This window comes from Vigna radiata, chromosome 1 (assembly GCF_000741045.1).
Source record: "Vigna radiata var. radiata cultivar VC1973A chromosome 1, Vradiata_ver6, whole genome shotgun sequence".
NCBI classification, from domain to species: domain Eukaryota; kingdom Viridiplantae; phylum Streptophyta; class Magnoliopsida; order Fabales; family Fabaceae; genus Vigna; species Vigna radiata.
In genome coordinates this window covers 13486536-13511465 of record NC_028351.1, presented here as the reverse complement: position 1 = coordinate 13511465, position 24930 = coordinate 13486536, and the positions used below count along the sequence as shown (strand labels likewise).

General features: G+C 29.2%; 2 protein-coding genes across 5 annotated transcripts; one reads left to right on the top strand and one right to left on the bottom strand.

Annotated features, from left to right (window-relative positions):
- Nucleotides 1-316: 316 nt before the first annotated feature.
- Nucleotides 317-2562, top strand: LOC106757815 (WUSCHEL-related homeobox 11). Of its 4 annotated transcripts, none has more exons than XR_002669254.1 (4): nucleotides 317-1051; nucleotides 1456-1557; nucleotides 2008-2108; nucleotides 2172-2204. XR_002669254.1 is itself a non-coding variant. In XM_022785235.1 (4 exons), the coding sequence occupies exons 1-4, from the start codon at nucleotides 427-429 to the stop codon at nucleotides 2327-2329; spliced, it is 780 nt and encodes a 259-aa protein (XP_022640956.1). In that variant the 5' UTR covers nucleotides 318-426; the 3' UTR covers nucleotides 2330-2562. The 4 variants fall into 4 exon arrangements, 3 of the variants coding, with proteins under 3 accessions (XP_022640958.1, XP_022640956.1, XP_014496114.1); XM_022785235.1 differs by lacking the exon at nucleotides 1456-1557 and adding an exon at nucleotides 2306-2562 and having other exon boundaries at nucleotides 318-1051; nucleotides 2172-2201; XM_022785237.1 differs by lacking the exon at nucleotides 2172-2204 and having other exon boundaries at nucleotides 1456-1535; nucleotides 2008-2145.
- Nucleotides 2563-20211: 17649 nt separating this feature from the next.
- On the bottom strand, nucleotides 20212-21930 carry LOC106757810 (transcription factor MYB52-like). The gene is made up of 3 exons (XM_022778543.1): nucleotides 21330-21930; nucleotides 20814-21260; nucleotides 20212-20713 (listed from the first exon to the last, which is right to left on the bottom strand). The coding sequence occupies exons 1-3, from the start codon at nucleotides 21751-21753 to the stop codon at nucleotides 20448-20450; spliced, it is 1137 nt and encodes a 378-aa protein (XP_022634264.1). The 5' UTR covers nucleotides 21754-21930; the 3' UTR covers nucleotides 20212-20447.
- Between the last annotated feature and the right edge of the window lie 3000 nt (nucleotides 21931-24930).

Below are 24930 nucleotides of genomic sequence, written 5' to 3'. Positions count from 1 at the left end.
AAATAAATGTATTTGATATTTTTATTTAGTCCTATGATACAATTCTATTATCTAATTCATTAAATCTAAAAAACAAACCCTTTTGTGTTTTTTCTTCCCCCTCGGGGCACGTTGAATGTAAGAAATGCTAATGCTTATTATCCATTAATGTGAATGGGATGAGAAGCATGTAGGCATGGAAGGCATATCTAGAATATGGAGGAATTTAATGGTAAGGGTAAAGTAAAGGGGAAAAGGAAGAAGATGAAGGGCAGAGAAGTAATTTAAGTGTTGAACATTCTCCACCTCTTTATATAAACCTTCCAAACTCCAAAATCACTGTTACTGTATTCCATGTACTTTATACATATCTCTTTATATTATTTTACCTAGGTTTCATCATCAGCTTCACAGACATTTTCTTTTCTTTATTTCTTGTGCATTGGAATGGAAGATCATCAGGGGCAAGAGCAGCAGCAGCAGCAAAAGCAAAAGCAGCAAGAACAGCAACCCAATAGTCCAAATCAACAAGCCTCCGAGAGAACCGAACCGGTGAGGTCAAGATGGACACCCAAGCCAGAACAAATCCTTATTCTCGAGTCCATCTTCAACAGTGGCATGGTTAATCCACCAAAAGATGAAACCGTCAGAATAAGGAAGCTGCTTGAGAAATTTGGAACCGTTGGTGATGCCAACGTCTTCTACTGGTTCCAAAACCGCCGCTCTCGCTCCCGCCGCCGCCAACGCCAGATTCAGGCCACCCTTAACCAGGGTGGCGGTGCAAGTACCAATCCATTTCAACACCACCATCAAAACAACCCTGCTCTTGTTGCAAACATGGCTTTTGGTAGTGGTAGTGCCACTTCCTCTTTCCTTAACCCCTCTTATATACCACCTCGTTCTTCTTCTTCTTCTTCTTCCTGTGCTGCTGCTGCTGCTGAAGAAAGCTTCGATGATTTCTTCCCACCGTCTACTCAAATGGGTTTTCCTGGAATTGATCATCATGCTTCGGCTGCATCATCTTCATCTGTTTTGTACCCTCTTGAAGCTTCCAATTTGAACTATCACTCTGGTAATCATCATTAGCAGCTTTCAGTGCGTGTGTTGTTCATTTTCCTCCGATTGATTTCTTTCATTTTTTTTTTTATTAGATCAGGTGAAAATGCATTAAGAGAAATTAAAAGGGTCTTTATCCAAACGTGTGATTTTTATTTTATGTTGGGTTTGTACTGTGTTTTTGAGTTGAGGATAAAAAAATTAACAAAAAGTTCGTTTTTTTATTTTCTCTTCTTTCGTTATTTTGTGCAAAGTTTTCTCCGCATAAATCCTCAACAGAGAGGTCCTGTCACGACAAAGCCACTTTAGGCAAAAAAAAAAAAAATGGGTGCTAGATTCTAAAGCTTTTATTCAAGTGTTTTATTAGTTTATTGCATTTTGCGTATGTAAAAAACTCTTCTTTTTTTTTTCCCTGATTAGGTTTTGTGGGGGGACCATTGAAGAAAGTGGTCATCTTTTTCATGATTTGACAGTTCCTTCGATTGAATTGCATGAAAATTGTACGTCCCGGAAAATGATGAGGTCGCTTTCGTGTTGCAGTTTTTGTTCCTCCCTTTATCTTTCTTCCTCCCTTTTCCCCTGGGTTTCTTTCCAAACCCTAGACATTTCAATTTGCCATCCTCAAACTCGGTTAAATCAATGATGTTCTTCACGTTCTTTATTACACGACATACCTTTCATTAAATTTTCTGTTGCTAAAGAAACATCATGGCTAATGTATGGGTAACGTTCAGTTTTTTTTTTTTTTTTAATTAATTTCTTTAATATGTTACATTATGCATACAGTAATTCATCCAACAGTGCATTTTTTTATCTATCTATGTAGCTACTGTACAGTTGTTCACCACAGCTCTTGTTTTTCTTTCTTTCTTTCTCTTAACTGCACAAAGTAATTATCAATTTTTACCATTTATATTTTCTTTTAGGAATTGGCACAAAGTAACATTTTGTTTTATGACTTTTGGGATATAGGATTTGGGGGAATTTCAGGACTGATCACAGTGTTCATCAATGGGGTCCCAACAGAAGTTCCAAGGGGGCCAATGGACATCAAAACAGCTTTTGGTGAAGATGTAATGTTAGTTCATTCCTCTGGAATTTCAGTTCCCACCAATGAGTTTGGTTTCTTGATGCAGGGCTTGCAGCATGGTGAAAGCTACTTTGTGGTTAGAACTGTTATTTAACATATCTCCAACTTGGCTATTCTTTCTCACTCTCTACAACTATAATCATATGTCTTGTGATTAAGATTGTTGAATTTTGGTTGCAGGTTTCAAAGCAAACACAAGTATGAACAGATGAAGTTAATTGCATGGCATCAATGGAAGCTTCTGTTAGATGTTTCTGCTATGTTTGGTTTTTTTTCTTTTTCTTTTTACCATTTCCGTAATCCTTTATATGTGGTTCAAATATTAGAGATCTACTATGTGATTAGAGAAGTCCATATGTATATCTACTTGACAATTATATATACTTTCTTTTCCTGGATTTAGAGCAAACAGAAATTCTATATATTGTTGAAAACAAGCTTTCTGATGTATGTTCTGTATATTGTTCGTCCAGTTCTTTAGACCGCATTCATGACTAATTTAACTGAATTTTTAAAAACTAAAAAATAAGAAGCGATTAAACGATAAGATTTTCATCTTGTTTTGCTTAATTTTAATTTATGGGATGGATTACAAATGTTATCAAACGTAGAATCTTGTTTTCCTATTGTTTGTTTAAGGTAAATTAATTTTTAATTTTTAATAAAGTATGATCGATTTAAAATTATGTAAGAATAATTTGCTATCTACTTGTGGATTTTTATTTGATTTAGAAAAATATATTAATACAGGTTTATAGAAAATATTACTTAGTATGTTAATAAATTTTATGTAATATTTAACTTTAGAATGTGATGTTGATTTATTGTTAGTTTGAATATATTTCATGTATTATGTAATATTTCAAAGACAACGAAAAAGAAATATATCCTTAGTTTATACAAATAATGCTTTATAAAAGAGAATATGATCAACAGATGAAGAGGAGCATAAGGCCTGTAGTGCGTTGAATCCCTTTGAAAATCCTGGAATTTTCACAAACCAATGATGAAAGATAAAAATAAAGTCCTAGTTTGTCTAGTATAACCTTAGAAGTGTCGACTATGGTATCAACGTTGAAGAGAAGAAAAGTCATCCAAATTTGTGAATGGGCCTTTAGATTCCGTCTATAAAGAAAATGAAACAAAATTCTCCCATCCTTCATATTCAAAATTGTGATGCTTCACACACAAAGTATACTCTAGTCTAACTGAATCCTACAAAACCTATATATCAAGCGTAAAACTAGACATTTATTGATTGTCCGATAGTGGTCCGATAACGGATGGGACAATATACTCAACAAACAATAAATATTATTAAGATAAACTCTAACGATAACACTGATACCATGTTAAGATCTGGACTTTAAGCCTAACTCAACTCCATAAAACCGATTTATAAAGTTAAGTTTGCATCTCACTTATATGTTATAAATTGGTCTTATTTTTAGTGGATGTAGAACTTCTAATAATTTACATTGAAAATTCAAGCAAACTTGATCGAGTTGATTTGATACTTTCAATCACATGGATTTGATGTTTGATATGTTTGGTGACAATCTTGTAGTTAATCTTGTGTTGAGTTATAACTCTAAGATTTATGTTATGTTGATGAATATGTAATGTTTGATACTATATTTCAAGTGCTAAAAATGTGTTTAAAAGATTTTAGTTGATTGAAGTATATTTTAACCTCTTGAAATGTTTATAGCATGATTGGAAGTACAAGCTTAAACATTTAAATATATTAAAACCTTTTATTAAGTTAAAATATTGTTGTGTTTGTTGAAAATCAAATCTATTTGTTTCAAGTGATTGATTGCGAATCAATCAATAAAAACCACTAAAAAAATCATTTTAAGTTATTTCAATATATTGAATTGAATATAAATCGATTGGAATTTTTTAGCAACACATTTTAAACTATTAAAACAGATTTCAACTTGTTGATTTTATCAGTTCAACAAAATTGGTTTCTATCTTTTGAGATCTATAAGAGAATTTGAAATAGTCTTTTTAGGTATGATTTTTTATACACATTTGATAGTCTTATTGGAAAACTAAAATATCTTTCTATTAGCTCCCATTCAAATATTTTTTAGATTCAAGTTTTGTATTTCATTTTTTTTTTGAATCGCCTAACATTACTTTTTATAGGGAATTGATCTTGAAAGGTTTTCTTCAATTACTACAAAATATATAACTAAAGATGATTCTATCATGGTTTAATTGTTCTATAAAGAAACAAACAAGTTTATGAAATTATGTTTAATGACAATTGACTATCATATATTTAAATACGTTTGAATTGTTTCCTTAATCATAATAGAGGCAATAATGCTTGGAAAAATCAAATCAAATCTTTTTTTTTTTTTATCGAGTGTCTAATCCAATAAAGATGAAAATATTGATGTTCACTTAAACATCAAACATGATCAAGGATTACCAAACGCAAAGCTTCAATGGTCATTTTTCAGAATCTATATAATAAGTTCTTGTCAAAGATGAAAAACATATAAGGTGAAATATTCCAATATATTGAATCTTTTGAAATTATAGTGTTTGTTTTAGGTGAGTGATAGACTTTGTAATTCCTCGTTCTGTGAATTTTAATCTATGATATTTAACTATATTTTGTTCGAGAATATTTTTATTTTATTTTTTTTATATTTTTTAATTTTAGAGGAAAATTAAAAAGGTTTAAACCACGAGTAAGAGTGGTTTATATATGTGTTTGTAAGTTGGTTTATGTTGTTAACACTAGTGCAGTTAAGGGAAATAACAACAGTTATTTTCGTCCTTTGGCAACGATTTCTCAACCGAAGCATATACAGGCGAGGCAAAAATGTGGACGATTTTGCCTCGGTTCCCTTTGAACCGAGGTAATATATCTATCTCTACTGCCTCGATTGGGACCTGAATCGAGACAATAGGGTCTTTTTTTTTCTTTCGTCAGACTTTATGCCTCGGTTAGGATCTGAACTGATGTCATAGGAGAGTTTTCTGCCTCGATTATGGTCACAACCGAGACATATTCTCCTGTTTTTTTAAGAACAAATCTGTTTCTGCAACATTCCCAACTACAGAAACAGACCTACACATAATTTTACAGCCAGAACAGTCCAGAATAATCCAGAAGCGTATATTATAAATATTATATTAAAACATAAATTCATCCAATGTAATCATAAATCAACTTCTTAGAAGCATAAATCAATCCAACATAATCATAAATCAACTTTGAAACATAAATAAATGTAATGCACAAAGTTAAACTAATAATAATGTATAAAAGCATAAAACAAATTAGAAGCACAAACTTAGAATTTACTATATCCTAATATCTACTACATACTATTATATAATTGAATTATATATTTAGCCAGTGCCTTCCTCACGAGTTTAAGTGTCATCTCTGGAATTGAAGCAGTCACATTGAATATCTGCATAAAACACAATGATTTCAATTAGTGTATATAAAATCTAAACTGTAGAGCAAATAAAATTCAAACCTAAATATTACCGTGTGCCATCCACTGGTGTAATGTGCACAAATAGTGGTCATCATCCAAAACATGACGTAGTAACCACATTCATATGATCCCGTTTGTCTATTATAGTACAATATATCATCATAATTATAAAATGTGAAGTAACATCATTGAAATGGTACAAAATGTAATAAAGTATGGACTAAATTACCAAACCTTAAGGGGAACCCATATAAGCTTTTAAGCTGTAGTAGTAGATCTCCTAGATAACATCATATGTGTTGCAAGGGAACTATTAAAAAAAAATTGTTTTAGCATACATTTATATAATAAAGAAAGTTGAAACATTGAGGTTCTTACCAATCTACTACATGTTTAAGAGGGCTGGGAGGAGACTTGTGCAATGAACAAAACCAGACAACAATGTTCTCCGGTATGGAGATCACAAGTAGTTGCCAATGACGTCTGAATTTGGAAATAACTTAATTGTCATATACCAAAATTAATAAATGAAACCTTAAAGTTAACAAACAATCTATATGAACAAACAATATAGGATTAAATCGCCTATATGAATAAACAATCTCATGTTTTGAAGTTTAATCAAATAACATTAAAACAGGTTAAAAGATCAAAAAGCAATATAGGATAAAAAAACGTAGAGCCAAAACCTCCAAAAAGACAAAACTAGAACCTAAACCCAATCTTGGAAAACATAGGAAAGCACTTAGGTCCTAGGAATTAGAAAAACAATTAGGCTATAACAACCAGACACTTGACTAGACAATGTTTTGTTTATAAGTGTCTAAGAGAGAACTGAGCTAAGCACTCATTGCTTAAGATATCTGAACTAGGTATTTAACTTTTCTCGAAAAACGAAAACAAGTCAAGACAAGGATTTCGACTAAAACAACTAAAAGACTTAACTAAAAGATATAAAAAAAAGCCTAAGAAAGCTAAACGTTATCTGCCTATAAGGTACACATACAAAGAAGCGTTTACCTACATTTAGATGATACCACGAGCGAAACAAACACGTCATCTTATGATGACGAATCTATCACAACAGCTAGTATGAAAATAAGAAAGAGAAAATGGAAACATTAAGGCTACAAACTACAAACTCTATCTAACGGAAAAAAAAATTCATCGAACCTATAAATAGAAGATCTTTTACAAAGAAAATCAAAAGAATATAATAGAGGATATCAAGTGTACAAAGCTTACAATGCCATATCCATCCTACAGAAAAGAAGAGAGAAAAAAAAAAGCTTAAAGAAAATATTATATCTGAGCTGAAGAAAAGAAAATAGAAGAGAAAAGAGAAAAAGATACTCTTAAGTTTATGCATAAAATCTATTACATTTGTAAGATCCTAGAGAGAAAAACCTACGAGTGTTTAAACTGTATTGTATTGTAGTCATACCCTCTCGTTGAGAGATTTAGTCTAAACTACTTGTAAGCAATCTTTGATTGCAATCTTGTAGAAAATTAAATACTTACAACTGAACTCTTTTTGAGTTGAGGAATCTAGGCGCGATAGTCTAGTATCAGGAGTGATGTGAATACTCAAGGAAATCTCAACAGGGTGTTGAGTATCAGGAGTGATGCGAATACTCAAAGAAAATCTCGGCGAGGGAACTGAGTACTAGGAATGGTGCTAATACTAATTTGTAATCTTTTGTTATTCTCTCTTCTCTTTGCTAAACGATCCTCTTAGAAAACCTATAGTTGAGCTTTTCATTTGAAAATGCAAGAACTTCCAAGCTAAACGAATCTTTATTTCTAAAGGAAGTTCTTACAAACCTGAAGTTGAAATTATTTTGATTAGCACATTGATTCTTAGAAAGCTTATATTTTAAGACAAGCGTCTAAGCCTTCAAAGAATACTTCATGCGCTTGACTATGTGCTATATCAGAAGGGTTATGTACACGTTTTCCAAAAATACTATTCAACCCCCCTTTCTAGTGTTTTTCAGGTACTTTATACATCACCGATTTCTAATATTTTGTTTAATAGTGGAACCTCTTAAGTAGTTTACTTAATGTAAAATAAGACATGGACGGTATGTTAAATAAACTTGTATAAAAGTTTGTTGTGTTAGTTTTCTATTTACTACTAGACTTCTACAAAAAGAGTTTAGGCTATAGTCAACCTTTGTTCTATAGGCAGTTATGCCAACAAAAAATTACCAGTTATGAAGATAAAATTAAAATGAAGCAACCTAAAAAAAGAAAATTAAAATTATTAAAAAGAAAAATGACAATGATTTCTATAACAAATTTTGCAAATGAATGTTTTTTGTGACTAACATTTTCTATGGATAAATCTATTGTTAATGCTTTGGTAAAACAATTCAATTTTAGAAATCACAATTCTCTTTAAATGTTTCACTCCTATGGTGGTGCAACTCTCAACTTAATTTTGAGTTCCTTTTATGAGATTATTCAAATTCCATTTGTTATGTTTTATCAATTTGTAAAGAGAACTCTTGCATATAAAGGAAACATGATACCATATCTAAGAGCAATAAAAGCCAAGAAAATAAACTAGAAAAGCTTATATGGAAAGAATGAAATTCAAGAGAAGAATTATGAAGCAATACTTCAAAGGATTTCAAGAAACACAAATAAGAAATTAAAGAAGTTTTTATAGCTAGTTTATACAAAAGAAGTTCCTTACGCAAGATCTAGATTTTATAACAAAACCAAATATTGTTGGATCAAACATCCACTAAGAGAAAAATAATAATTGATAGTTAGGACACAAATCTTTCCATTTTGCCTAATACCATTTGATTGTGACTTGACTTTCTTAGCATACACATGAAACAATTGATGTATTGTATAACAATCTCTCATCAAACAATTATCCCACTAGAAATCAAACTCTTTGATTATGACTTGATATATCTGACCTATGCCACAAGGATAATTATGCAACCTTCAATAATCACTTAAAAAACATAATAGTTTCAACGCTACGTAATTCATTGTGACTTGATTCACCTAGCCTATTCAATGTGACAATTAATGCATCCTACAACAAAAATTACTCAAAGTTTGTAAACCAAAATAATTTTAATTTTAATTTTAAATTTAATTTGATTAAACTCTAAGGTGGTTGTTAGTAGAATAATCTAAAGAAGAAATGATGCATCGTGCAACAAAAAAGACTCAAAAATTGTGAACTAGAGTAGGTGCAATTTATATTTCAATTTTAATTTGATTAAACTCTAAAGTGATTGTCATTGGACACAAATTTAATTGAGTGATGAAAGTCAAAAAGTATTATTCACCTAACATATGCTTAGTTGTTAAAATAAAGGACCTCAAGACGATAAGCTTTCTTTATCAAGAGTAATAAAAGAACTAGATGACCGTAGGACTTTGATGTGGACAATAAATGAATTTTCTATTTATGCCATGTTGTCTAGATGGGGAACAAAAGGAAAATTAGCATGCACTCATTGTATGGTCAACACAAAAGCTTTCACATTTAGGCATGGGGTAAACCTACTTGGCTAAATTGTCATAGAAGATTTTTTCCAAGAGATCATCCTTTATGAGAAGTCAACGAAGATTTATAAAGAACAAAGTTGAGTTGGATGGTCCACCTTGTTGAATGGAGATCATGTATAACAATTTGTTCATGACTTTCCAAATCACATTAGGACATAATTTTGGGGTCCATACCATTATGAGGTTCAACTTAAATGGTGGACACACTTTAAGGTAACATAACCTTATATTTTTCATTAATTACATATTATTACTTGTAATTTATCTATTTTTGCAGTCTCATGTTACTTGGCAACCTCAACATGAGTGGCAGATTAAAAATGTTTATTAGTCAAAAATAATAAAGTTCCTCAGTAATATGCTCAAGAAACCTAGGAGCAATATGACCAAACCTATTTGGATAGGTGAATACGCCTAGAATCAGTTTCTTAACTATTGGGACAGTCATAAGTTTAAAGGAAATACTTTCAGAATAAAATAAGAAAATCTCCATCATGAGGTGGAACACTACACTCTACTGATGAGGATGTGACCAAGAGCAAGGGAAAGGATTCACTTGAAGGACTAAGAGGACCTATGACAAGGGTTGGAGCAAGGAAAGAAAAGGAATCTCTTTAATAACTGTGTCCATATTAATTGAATAGAAGCCCAAATTTCAAGGAGAAAAGGCCAAGATAATGAATTGCATTATGGCCCAAATGGAGGAGAACTAAAGCACCATTTTGCTATGGTTTTATTTTATAAGTTATTAGTTTTTTTTTTAAATAGCACAATCCTTGTAAAATTGGTTGACCAAATTATATTTTTGGGTCAATCAATTAGTGAGCTTTAGTTTGATTTTATTTTCAAGTTGTAATAAGGGTCAAATTTGGAAACTTAGTCATCAACCCTTATAAACTTAACTATTTTCATTAAATTCAGAAGTTAGGTTTTTATGCAGAGAAATTAAGGTTTTATTCCTTCTTTCTTGGTGAGAGTGATTCTCCTAAGTGATTCAAGAACCCTAGACTATATCAAAGGACTTTCCATTATTTGTGTGTTGCCTTCCATGGAAAGAGTGATTCTTTCCTTCCGTTTATCTTTTTCACTTCACTTTTCTTTCTTTTCACAAATTATAGAAACTAGCCTCTGTCCAATTTATCTCTTAGTCATACCTTTGTTTTACGTGTCCAAATCGAGTGTTTCTTGAGTCAAACTTGAAGTTCAGAACGCGAGCTTTCACCACATTTTGGAAACACTTCAATTGGAGTTATAGAGCTTGAGATATCAACGTGACTAAAGACTCTTAGCATTTTTCACCAATTTTTCCATGTATTATACAATGCTCTAACCCTAAAAATCATAAACTAGTCCTTGTGCAAATGGAGTTCACATCATTTATGGATCACAAATCCTTACATAATTGGAATTTACGTATTCATAAATATAATCATACTAATTGTATAACATATGTTAGGAGAAAAAACATGATTGTCTTATGGATCCAAATGAATTATTTCTTGTTATTCAAAACAAGAAGGACGCTTCTTAGGTACATACATTGAACATGAAATCTATGCATGTTATTATTAAGATAAGATTGTCTAAAGAGTATAAATTGTCTAGCATCTTAGAGTTTTGAAGTTTAACAAACAAACAATAAATGAAATATTGTTCAGAAATATGTAGCGTTTGAACATTATGCTCATCAAAACATTCTTACTAAATGCTTAAAATACAGACTATGACGTGTCAAAAATAAACTATCAAACAACATTTGATAAAAACATGTCTAGTGAAAGAACCCATAAACACTATATCTTATCAATTATCACTATGTGAAAGCTCAAACATGCACTAAACGTTTATTATACGAAACATACTTCAACATTATTTCAATGTATAGATCATTAAATGCATGTACGTAGATACCTTGTGCGGATATTGATAACACCAAGAAGTACTCAAAAGCACTACACGAGGATCAGAAATACATTGTGAAAGAGGAAGACATTCTTGGAATATTTCCTAATGTTTTATGTCTTACCATACTTGTACAAGGTCTAACTAAGAAAGCAATGTTGCTCTTCCTAAGGGGTAGAAAAGTATATATCTTCGTGCGAGAAGCCATCTAATATCAATAAAGTCAACTATATCTGAGTAACAATTATCTCTCAAAGAAAGTTATAAAAGGAGGACTCGCAAAGAGAGTACGATAATTTTTGCTATCATTGTATCATTACATTGTTATTCTCTCATAAGCTTAAATTGTCTAAGTCTGTTGATAGAACAAAAGAAAGAACTTCAAAATTCTCATATTTATTTGTATTGTATTTATCCTCTCACTAAGAGTTATCAGAATTTGTACTTGTAAAACAACATTGATGGTGGTTGAGAATTCTAAAGAAAATTAAAACAATCATATTGTTTAGCCCAAGAGAGTTAAACTTACTAGATAGTTGTCTAGGGTTGATACTAGGTGTGGTTATAGAATACTTGGATACCATGAGTGGTTTGAATACTTGGATACTAGGAGTGGTTAAACTCGGACTAGTCAGGATTGACTAGAGCGACCAGGAGTGGTTAAAATATTCGATGTATACCATAAGTGGTTTGTACTCGGTTGTAATCTTGCATAAGATTAGTGGAACTTTTCAAGAGTTCTTGAGGGAAACTAGACATAGCTCGGGATTGAGTGAACTAGTATAAAATACCTGTATTATTGCTTTCTTTGCTTAAAACGTTTTTGTAAACGCTTGCCTTAAAACACAAACGTCTGACACCTATTGCAAACCGTCTAACCCCTACAATAGTTACTAAATGTTAATTTGTGAAAAGATTTATAAACATTATTCAACTCCTCCCCCATTCCCCCTTTCTACTGTTTCCGTGTGATTTCAATTATGCATTTTATTACTTAACTTATTTTTAATTTTCTTATACAATTCTATCACTTTTCAAAATATTATAATTGAATAGGAAACATATCAACAACAATTGCAGGATAATGAATCACGATAATGAATCATATAGTTATGCAAAATCTATAACAACAACAAGGATTGAATGCTGGGAAGATGTCGAAGGGAAAACTAGTGGAAATGTTTATGACACTAAGGACTTAGTTGGTTTCAACATTCATCATGGTGTGACATCCCTCACTCAACCTTCAACATTATCCTACACAATTCACCACAAGAATAACATGAGATAGATTGGCTTCTAGAAGAAGTGTACAAACCACCACAAGAGCTATTGTTGAAGATCATAGAACAGATGTTGATGAGAGAGTTGTTCTAGTTGAGAGAGTTACGATAATCGATGAGAGAGTTGGTGCAACATTAGAAGGCTTGGCTGAAACAAATAAGAAATACACTATGATCGAAGAAGAAATGAAGTTGATAACACGATAATTATCCTTATTGTTGGAAAGAAAAACTAAAGACAATTCAATTGATACCAATCAAATACATCCACATTATGATGAAGACTTGGATGATTAACCCCTCCACTAAACATGAATTTCATAAAGTAATCAGCATTTTCACTACAAATGTTAAAGTTCACTATGGTCACAATTTGAATTACTTGTTGGATTGTAGCTATATTATAAGTATTTTTAATTTAATCAAACACTTGTAAGTATATTTATTGCTGTATTGAATTTTAATATTTGACCTATGTTATACCTCCTTGTTTGATTTTGATACAGTCTCTTCTTCAACCTGTGTTGCTCAATTATAGTACAATACTTTTAAGCTTTATATACCTTTTTTTTTTTCATTTTATAAGTCATTTTTTAGGAGACCTTTTATTTTTTATAATCTTGTGTGTAACTTGTTTCAATTTTAATTAATAGGCTTATTCATATGAAAGATTAACATTGTTGGACTTAATTGACATAGGTTAAACCACACTTTCTCTAAATATTTTTTGAAATATTGTTTACGTTTTATGTCGACTAACCAAAGTCTCCAAATATTTTAAAATATTTTTTTATTAGCACCATCATTACATTTATTTTTCCAAATAGTTGATTTAGTCTATCTTATATGCTACTCAAACAGTTGGCCAATGCTATAAAATTAGCTTCCTGATTTATTTATTTTTTTCTCTGAGTTTTCTTTGGATTGAAGCTACTCTTCCATTAGCATCAATTTTGGTCTCCTTGCGACCAACTTTATTCCCTTATATTATTATAGTGTCTTATAGTGTCGAACTCAGTGCACTGCAAGCATTTATTGAAAAACAATCTTGTTTAACTTCATCTATTCTAGAAACAAGAAAAAGGTATTTTAGTGATTCAGTAAAAAAAAATAAAAAACAAATATTTGGGCTATTTGAGAATCAATTTGGTTAGATAAATGTTGTGACTTTTTTTTTTTCTGCAAACTTGTTTGTCATGTTTTGATAAGTAAAATACAATCAAACCTTTAAATATCTTGAGAAACTTGTATATTTATTAATTAGTAACTAACTCTAAAAATAAAATATAGTAAGCTAGTTCAATTTAGTTCAAATATTTTAATCTGAATTTTTAATCAAATAATTTGATCAAAGAAAAGAAATTAAAAAACTATAAAAAAATTAATTTTGATTAATGTATAATCTATTTGTATAATGTTGATATGAACATACCAATAGAATTATACTTATTATCGACATAAGTGTAAATAAAAAAAGTTGTTAATAAAATTATCTTATTAAGGCAAGTAATTTATAATAACTATAAAGTCCTTGACTTGTTTAACTAAACACAGTCTAGTGCATAATATACAGCTGATAGAACACAAGACAATAAATGTAACACGAACTATGGCTTACATTACTATTTTGTAAACTACGAACATAAATACGCAACAACAAAGTATGGTTCCTTGTCAAGTAGTACTGTAACCTCTTTTTTATCCCAAAGAAGATTAATTATATTATAAATATTGGTTAAATGTATTTATTTTATAAAAAAGAATAAATTTCTAAATATTAACCTGTTAAAAATTATAATCAATTCCTAAATATTGACATATAACATTTTTCTTTTATATTGGAACTAAATCAAAAACACAAATAAAATTGCACTATTTTTTAACTCCCGTTCCTGTTTTGTATATTTTGTATAAAGGTATATTCCAAGATAGATGATCACTTAAAAACAAGTAGCATAACTTGATAGAATGATAATAAATGTATCATAGTGCTTTAAATTTCAAATTTTTACATTATGTTAGATATATTATATTACTTTTTTTTTATAAATATAAACCCTCAATTTTGTTCAATTTTTATGGATAAAATTTTACTATAAAAAATAAATAATTTTAATTAACTTTTATGTATTGAATAATTAGTTTTAATTTTTAAAAATAAAAATATAAAATAAATTGATTAAAAGTTAAATAAAATTAAGTAAAATCACACATTTTTTATAAAAATATTATGAAGTATGTGATTGGATGTAAAATTGGTTAATGAAGAGAAGAAAGTTTGTTATTATCTATGAAACACTAACAGCAAATCCAAGATTTGGATGAAAGTGCATGGACAGTACGTGGATTCCTGAGTGAAACTGAAAGGAGGAGAGATAACAAAACCCAAAGAATAACTGTGATGTCTGGTCCCCACACCGACCAATATAACCAATGTAAATCAGACGGATGTTTGTAACAAAGTTATTGGATTCTTTTGGAGATTATAACAGTATCAGAACATTAGGCAGCACACTAATTTATAAATACCATGTGAAATGCATTAGGTCTTTTGGCTGGCATGTCAAATAATTTATAGATTTGCATCCCCATGTTGGATTCTGTGTTCTAGACTAAATGTTTTCAGAAAATTATTTTAAGGTGTATCAGGATTATAGATTTTGTTGACTAGGAAACAGGTTTAGATTTCCGACATGCATGTATGATTTTATGTTTAATGGAGCTCATGATTAATTTCAAGGTCTAAATCTGAGATTGCTACAACTTTACTCTGAAATCCAGCTGGGAATACTTTCTTTATTCTGTGTGAACTGTGAATCTTGCAGATTCGGTCGCTTCACCCACCTTTCTTTTGTTTTCCAAGAATTATATGCTCTTTTCTATCTCATTAACTTGTGCAAGATTTTTTAGAAATCAAAAATAGTGTGCTAAAGCACATCTAAAAAAGAGAGAACATATTATGATGGGACAAGACCAAAACTCATGATAAAATGTGGAATTTTGGAGGTCTGTGTTTGTTTCTATGACCTAAGAACGAAGGAAGCATGTCCTGTTTGATGAGCTTATGTCTTTGTTTGTCTTTCTCTATGTATTAAAACATGCAGCATATAAGAGAGTGGAAGATAGTTTGGACCCCTGATCTTTCATTAAATCTATACAAATTATACATTAAAATTAATTTTAGTTTAAATATTATTTAATCCCTTAAAATTATTGATCAAAAACCACTACTGGCTGACCTTGTAAAAACTGTCCTCTAAAAATACCAAAAGTATGGAAATGATACTTTTACATAGATAAATACATTTTCTCTTTATCCTTCACAATCTCACCCAGACAAAATCTCTTTGTTTCTAAGTAAGCCTATTTTTATTTTATTTTTTTTTTCACTTTAGCAAAGATATTTGCACTATGAGTTGATTCTCCACATATAAAGATTGGAAAACCTTTAAGGAAGTTACTATGATAGTCTCTAAAAATACCATCCTTCAAGCAATATCCAGATATCCATGACCAACAATATTAGTGTTTCGGTTGTAAGGTTGAGTTACTATCATCACTTTCACAATTTGTCCTCCGGGACCGTCCAGTTCTGCTTCCCAATCTCCTTTGATATTCTTTGATCACCGTTCGGTCACACTCTCACATCTTCCTCTTCCCCAAACCGAGCGGGTGGACACTTGTTAAAGTTCTCCAACGCTTAAATCAATTGTACAGTCCGTACAGTAAATGCGGAGCAGTAATAATTGTACAGTAAATATAAACCACCTACCTCGTACCTTTGACCTGAATTTATAGTTTATCATGGGTCTGAGATTAGTGAAATCTTAATCACGGCCCAATCTTGGCCCAATGACTCTAATCATATATTACCTTAATCTCAGCGTAAATCGCAGATTTTGTCTGACTGTCCGCCATATGCCGTCCGATTATATCTTTTCAAGATAATTCCTCGAGCGTCCAATCCATAAACTTGGGACGATAGAAACGAACCTTAGGTAACGAGTCTAAGTCGTGATGGTTTGGTAGTCGTTTGACCCATCCGGTACAATTCGTATTAGTATTAAATTTAATATAATAATTAAAGGAAAAAAATAATAATATTAGGAGTAGAAGGGATAAATAGGATTGAAAAAAAAAATATATAAATGAAAAATTCATGAACGCAACCTCACCAAAATATATTATAAATATTTCGGTTAAAGCAACTTCAGTCTTAATGTGAAAATGAGTGACTAAGAGAAGAGATAGAAATCATAAAATCTGAGAGTTTTTTATTTTCCAAATACAGAGGGAATGAAAAGATAATTAACCATCTATGGTAAGCAGGATAATATGTTAATTTTGAAACCATTTCCTAAATTGAGCTACCAAGATCAATAGAACAAAAAAATATGATAAGATTTCCCTCATACTTATTACTGTGCCACCAATATTTTTCAAAATATCATCTCTAGGAGCTTATTGTGTAGTAATATTCTCCAAGCAAAACTTAGAATTGAGAGTAGTGAAAGAAATTATGAAGATTTTAAGTCAAAGGAAGGGAACATGCAACAAAGCTTGTTTTGATGAAAATACATCATTATTTATTAGTGCTATTTCAAAAACGATAACATAGAAGGATATACAAATATACTAATGTGATAAATGAAACATACTCTTATAATAAAGGTAACCTTTGTAAGATGGAAGAAGGAATTAATATTAAGAAAATTCTCTTGCACAAAATTATTCGTTGAATTTGTAATTTTATTACAAATATAGTAAAGCCAGAGTTTCAAACAGATGAATCCAGACACAAGTGGTAAAATAATTTATGCATAATCAAGTTGCTATCACAAATTCTTTCTAAAAAAAACAAAAAAGGTAGTAAGTTTATATGTTAAAAATGCTTTAATTGATTACTCACATACAGCACAACACATACGAAAACTATATTTTATACCGTTCGAGTTAAAGTTCTAAAAGAAAAGAAAAGAAGCTTGTAGTAATTTGATTAGTTTGATTGTATCACTTTTTTATTGCATACATTCAAAAAAGTTTAACCCTTCTTGTTTCTCTTTGATCACCACCAATCAAGGATTGCAACAACGACTTGATGAAGATAGATAGATATCAATAGATTATTTTAAGTCTAAAATGCTCTAATTAACATGCTTGTATAAGTAAATTTGAGTTTCAAGATAAGTATACGATAATCATTCACAAACTTTGAGCTTACATATAGCTTATCAGTTGTATTTTTCACTTTATGCAGTTATCCTCTTACCTTTAAATTATTCTCACTTCAATAGTTTCTCTAATACTTTGTTTTGAAGTAATATTCTCAAAGAAAAGATTGAGACAAAATAACTAAGTAATTTGTGCACTCATGGTAACCGTGGTTTTTGTACTTGTTTGTAATCATTTGTTGTTTAATGTAATTTTGTACTAAGTTTTTTTAAAGTATAAGTACAAGTTAGACTATATGTTGGGGTGACTTAATATGAATATTTTGTGTTGTTTTTCTTTTCTTGTTCATTAGATGGTTTAATTTATCATTTGGAAGAGTTAAGAAACTTTATTTAATTTATTTTATCTTGAAAATTCAAGTACGAATCCAAATCTCACATTAAATAAAAATGAAAAAGTCGAGTAACATATAAAGATGAAGATCCATTAATTTATTGTCTTAAAGCTTTTTATAAAGAATAGTGTCAATCTCTCATGTTATTGAACTTCAATCTTATTGATGTTAAATACTACGAAAATTCATTGATAAATTTTATTAATTGATAGTTTATATATCCTATTTAACTTTCTTGTAACCTTTTAAACAATCTTCTAAGAGAGACATTTTGTACTAAAAAATAGCATTAGTGGTTTAGTAAGTAAAAGAATAGTTTATCTCAAGGAAAGAAAAATGGATAGCAAGGAGTAATATTGAGTTTGAAGTAGAATGGAAGAATGCTTGTAGTAATTTTAATAACCAGAACTATTTTGGAATTTGTCAAGAAGAACTACATGTAGTCAATTTAATATATATTTATTAATTAATTTGTTTAAATTAATTAATATTTTTTTAATTGATATTTTATTTTAATATTTCCTATAATCTACTTGATTTGTTATTTCCTTATTCATACTTTATCTAAATAATACTTAAAAATATTTTTTATATGAATTTAATCACACAGTAAAGGCGCAATACTTTCTAACTTATTTGTAAAGTAAAAATAAAATAAGTAATATTGTTATTTAAAAAATAGGGATGTTACACTTGACATCTTTATATTTAAGCTTTTGAATACTCTTTGTGATTATTAACTTGAAGTTTTATTTTGTCCTTACTATTTGATTCATCTCTATAACTTATCAAACTAAGGTGAAACTTATAACAGTATTTTATTATGTGTCAAACAATGCAAATGCACTTATGATCTTTTCAATGTCTATCAGACCATGCTTCATGTTTTCAAGGTTTAGGTTTTTTTAAGTACTTATCAAAACATTCAAAGTATTTTTTTTTTCCATATTAATGTTAATTTTTTACCATTCAATTATAAGCTTTCACTCACTTTTTACTTATTTTCCATTAATCCAAATAATCCTACTTTTCCTTTTTCTTTTTCTTTTTTTCCTTTCCATCCCCACCTAAATCAAATTCAACCTTAGTGATTAAGCATTACCTTAACTAAAATTTTATACGATCTTGTTTAATTGCTCTTATTAATAGAAATACTTGTTTAATTTTATACGATCTTGTCTATATAAAATATTAGTATAGTTATTATTCTAGTTAATTATAACAATATTTTGTATGTTTTCTGTATATATGCTATGATATATTATAATTCTTAATATGTTTTATTTAGTTATTTAATGAGATGTTGTATGGTTTAGTTTTAAATTTAATTATTATTTTTTTTATCATTTTATATGTGTGATCTCTTAAGTAATGAAAAAAGTAATATTATCTTATATTTTTTGATAATGGTTTTTGTATTTTTTAAAACTAAAAAAACAAAAATATAAGTAATAAAAAATGAAAGAAAATAAAAATGTTTGAAAAAATTAAAAAAAAAAAAAGAAATACTGATAACTAAAAAATTATTAAAAGATACATAAAGATCAATATTATAAATTTTATAAAATATAAATTTCATTATAAGAAAAATAAATTAAATAATTTCCAATGTTTGTAAGCGCAAATATTGACATACACGACAATAACTTCTAATATGGTTTTTCTAATATAACGTGTATTTAAATAAAAATAAATAAATTATACTCAACTGAGACTTAAAAAAAATTATTATAATTTAATGAATTAAAGTATGAAGTAAATTTCACTTAAATCATACATATTCATATAATATTTAAGTATAATCTAAAAGTTAATATCTGAATCAAGATTGAAGATATTATTATGGGCACATCCATATCCCCACAACATGGTTTGGTTTAGGTAGTTCTGTTAGATGTTTGGGCTTTTTGTTGATATTTACAATCATGAACATTTTATCAAACAAATTTAAGAAATGCAAAAATATTACATAATTGAATATTTTAATTATAATAAAACTATTTATAATTAAAAATTTGATTTTATCTTTAGTTATAGAAGTTACATAATTTTCATTATAAATTATAATAAAGTGAAATTAATTTAATTAATCATATCTGTTAATTGATCCAAAGCATAGAAGAAGCAACATTAACATTGATTGTAAGTGCAACTAAACATAATCAAACATCAGATAGCAAAGGAAAAAAAACTAAATCAGTGACATTATATTGCTCACAAACATACAAATCATTCAAAACCACTTAGTCTTTGTCGAAATTGCAAAATGACAAAGTTCATCAAAAAATATAATCTTGTTAATGTCCACTAATGAGTCCAAATTCAAGTGTTCCATAATAGTTATACTTTTTATATTCAGAATAATAAGAGGCATAAGCCCTACACTCATAACTCAAAAGTATCTCTATTATTTCTTAATTTTTCTCTTATTTTTTTCTGTGCTCATTTTAGCCATTTATTGAACAAAATGTACACATAAAATGAAGAAAAAACCTAAACAACATATTCATTTCTCTGCATTCTCTGCATTTTTTCTTCATTCCATCAGAATATTTTGTTTATGCAGCTCCTACTCCAAGAAAGTCAATGAATATGATTTTGTTGGCCTTGTTATTACCCATGTTTTCATTTTCCCCAGAAATTGAGAGATTGGTAGTGTTGTTGGTGGCAATTGACTCAGATACTGAAACTTCTGATGAGTTTGACTCTGAATAATTAGATTGATCCACACCCATCTGTCCAACCTCAAATGAATCCCTCCAACCACCAAAATACATCCCAAAACTCACTTCTCTCAGTGCTTTTCTGCTTTCTCCAGATAAACCTGCACCCACATAAATTAAACATGTTATACTAAACAACAATAAGAAAATCATTCAATTCATATTAAAAGTTAAAATCTTCCATGGAAGATCAAATCATACCCATTAGAGAACCACCAAAAGTTTGGAGATTCTGAACATGACAATGGTTTAGGAAAGACAGAGGAGTTGGTTTGGCTAAAGAGGGAGTGAAAGAGAGGTTAGTTCCTGTTGAGGGAGATTCATCAATGATGGTGCTTGAAATGGTTGATTCACTGCCTCCATTCAGTGGCAAGATCAAATCAAAATCCTTTGGTGGAAGGATCTGAAATGTGGGTTTTCTCCTTCTGAAGACAGATGACTTTTCCCTTTGCCTCCTAGCCATGATCACATGCCAATGATTCTTCACTGCATTATCAGTCCTACCAGGGAAGAGTCTAGAAATCATGGCCCATTTGTTACCATACACTTTGTGAGCATTCAAGAGTCTCTCTTCTTCTTCCTCACTGAAAGCCTTTCTGTTAATTCTAGGATCTAACTGATTAAACCACCTCAATCTGCAACTTTTTCCTGATTCAGCACAAAAAATCTGTTATCACAAAACATAGCACTTCACTAAAAAGCAAAACTGTCATTTACCTGATCTTCCTGGAAGATGTTCTGCTATGGAGTTCCAATTTTGAGGTCCCAATTGTGCAACAAGGTCTTTAAGTTTGGCATCTTCAACTGGCCTCCAATGTCCTCTTGCACAAAGCTTGGTCTGTCTAAGTTTCTCTGCCAATGAAGAACCCTTAGCTTCAAGTTCTTCACCAGGTCTCAAAGACAAGTCCTTTTTCTGAATCCCAAAAGATTCTTCTTCTTTCTCCTGGTTTTGGATCAGTGAGGAGTTCAAATTCTTAAAGGGCATGTCAGAACATTCAATTTCTGTTCCTCCAACATGACCCATGAACCTTAAAGTTTTTGAACACTGAAGAGCAAGAACAGGAACAGAAGCTAAAGGAAAAACATTCATTTCAGCACTGAATCCACTACCACCATTCCTCAAGTGTAGTGAGTTACTCATTGAAACTGAATATGCAGAAAAGCAAAAATGCTAGATAAGAAAAAAAAGCTATGAAAGAAGATATTCATTCATGGCCACTGTGAATTCCCTCTCCTGAGGCAGCCATTGATGAGTCACAGAAGAGAGAGTGAAAGAAGAGACAAATGGTGTTCAGAATGAAGACACAGGAACCAGAATAAAAGGACAAGGTTTTAAAGAAGAGTTCAAGCAAATTATAAATTAGGAAAAAAAATTTTACCAATACTTTTTTAACAACATATACATGTCAGTTTATAATTGATCTGTTTTAAATGTTTTTTAAACTTAAATTTAAATAAATCAATAAAATAATAACACAAATTTCTTTATAAAAAAAATTATTAAAAAATATTATCAAAATATCCTCATCCATAAATTATATATTTTTTTATTTTTTTTCTATTGATGAAAGTTCAGCTTTTTTTTCTTCTCTCTTATGTGAAAAAACGAGATTAGTGGGTCCACTGTTTTCAGTTTCTCTCTCGCTTTTTAAGGAAAAAAAAAAACATTAAACAAAATATGAGTAAGTGTGTGTGCATGCAATACAAGAACCGCTCGTGTGGGTTGTCAGATTCAGTGATGTTTGCACGTGTTTTTCCTTCTCCAGCTTTTCTTCTCGGGCTCTGGGAAGAAACAAAAGATACGCGAGATTATTTGCCAATTTTACTTTTACAATCTCAGTTAAATATTCTATACTTTTATTTTTTAATTAATCAAAATACTTTTTTTTTTTTTATAAATCTAACTGACGTGAGTCAGAATTAAAAAATGCATTTTCAAATTAAAATAGATTATTTTTTTAAAATACAAAATTTTAAATTTTACGGAGATTAAATTTATTTTAATATATGTAAAATAATAATAAGAAAAACACCTTCTCGTGTGTGTCCTGTCTCGTATTTATTAACTAATATATCTCGTTGTTATTAATTAAGAACCTCTTTTTTTTTGTCGCTTGATGTTTTAATGTTTTCTAAGAATGAGAAGAATAATTTATTAATTATTTAATACATAGTGGATTTATTTAATTTTAATTCATTTAACACCTTTAATTTCATCGTGTCATTTGTAAGTCATTAAAATAAAACTAGAAAAAAAATACCTAATTGGATATAACATTAATTTGTATTTGTTTTACCTAATTTAAATCGTTGTTTTGTATTAATCAGCTCTCTGGAATAAGCAAATAAGGTTTTCTAATGAATTTCATAAACTATTCACTATTTAAAAATTATTTAATATAACTTACTCCATCATTAAATTACTCAAAATAATATCATGGCTTCATCTTATAGGATTTTACACATTTCATATAAATATGTTAACTGTTATAAAAAGATAATTATATATATATATATATATATATATATATATATATATATATATATATATATATAATAGATTTCAATTTGAAATACGTCTATTTCTTTTTTTGAAGAAAATTTTAAAAGCTTATGTTATAATTAAAAATTACACAAATGGTTAGTTATATACTTATATAATTATTACATAAAATTTTTCTTATTTATTAATTATATTTTTACTTGAAATAAATACTATAAATATTCTTTACACTATGTTTGGTTTTTATTAGTATTTTCCGATTGTGACTCCTAGTTATACAAATAAAGAAAAATTGTTGAAATTGTGAATCAAAGTCCCACCATAAATAAAAATGAACAAATTGAATAATAAATAAAGAAGAATACCAATAAACTCATTTTAATAAAATCTTGGGTTAAAAATAATGTCAAATCTTTATATATTTTGATACGTATTTTATTAGTGTTGACTCTTTCAGGTGAATCATTTCTCAAAATATATATAAGTAATATTTGAGTCAAAAATTTGTCTCAATGATTAGTTAAAATGAGTTATGGTATGAAAAGTCTTTTATGATGGAGGACTAGACAAACATTTTCCATTTTATGAATGTTGCTAAAAAAATATAAATAGTTATCATCACTATTATATTATTAGTGCTACTTTAAAGTGAAACACATCATAAGTATTAAATTTTTATCATTAGAAGGAGTTTATAATTTCTTTTTAAAAAGAACACATGTTGTGTGCGACTTTGATTTGAGAAGTATTATTTAAAATATCTCTCGATCTTTGGAGATTGTAGGAAAGATACTTAGTCACATAAGAAATTTGACGAGTAAACATTAATATAAAATTTTACGTACAAATTTTGGTTTTGTTGGAAATTAATAAATTAATTAAATTTATTAAATAGTAATCAAATTTTAAAATTATATTTTAAATAGTAATGCAAATTAGTTATTTGGTTTTGTTTAATGTATTAATTTTAGATTTACCCTTATTTACATTATCGATGAGGATTGTAATGATCGTGTATAAATATTGTAGAGGATAATATTATATAGAAGATATATTATAAAAATTCGTGCTACAGTTTTTGTAATACAAATTTGATCTTGGATATGATTTGATTTAAATAATTGTAAAGAACATATTTTAAGTGGTGCTTCATTATTATAAGTAGTGAGACATTAGATGAAGCCAAATCATCTAATGTAATGAAAGGATTAGGTCACTAGGAAACTCAAATGACAATTCGTTCATTCCATATCACAAATTTAGAATCATGTTTATACTTATTTAGATATCACATTTAGGATAATGTTTATAGTTGTTTAGAGACCACACACACACAATCTTGTCTGAATAATCTTCCATTTTTTTTATGTTTAACAAATATTCATGCTAAGCGAAATCTTTCTATTCATAGTTTCAAGAAGTGCTTTACATGCACTATTACATGTACTCCTCCCCCTAATTTGGATGTTTTATTCATCTATCTTTAGTTTTCCCTCTGTTTTCTTTGTTCCTATCTAATTTAAATTGTTTCTCTCCCTCTTATTTGATAAAGATCAAAAAGGGTGGTTTAGCATTCCTCTCTCCATAGATTTGTATTAAGTATGAAGGCATTTTCAGTAGATTAAAAATGAGATCTTAATTTTGTTTCAACCCTTCCTATTTTATTCTAAAGGTAAGTTTCCCTTTTCTCCTAACCCGCTTGAATTTTCTACCTTCTAAAGTAAAAATGAAGGAATGATTGATTACTTATGTGGTTTATGATTTCTCATGCGCATTAGATTATTAGATGATCAAGTAGGTCCAATTTCTTTTCTC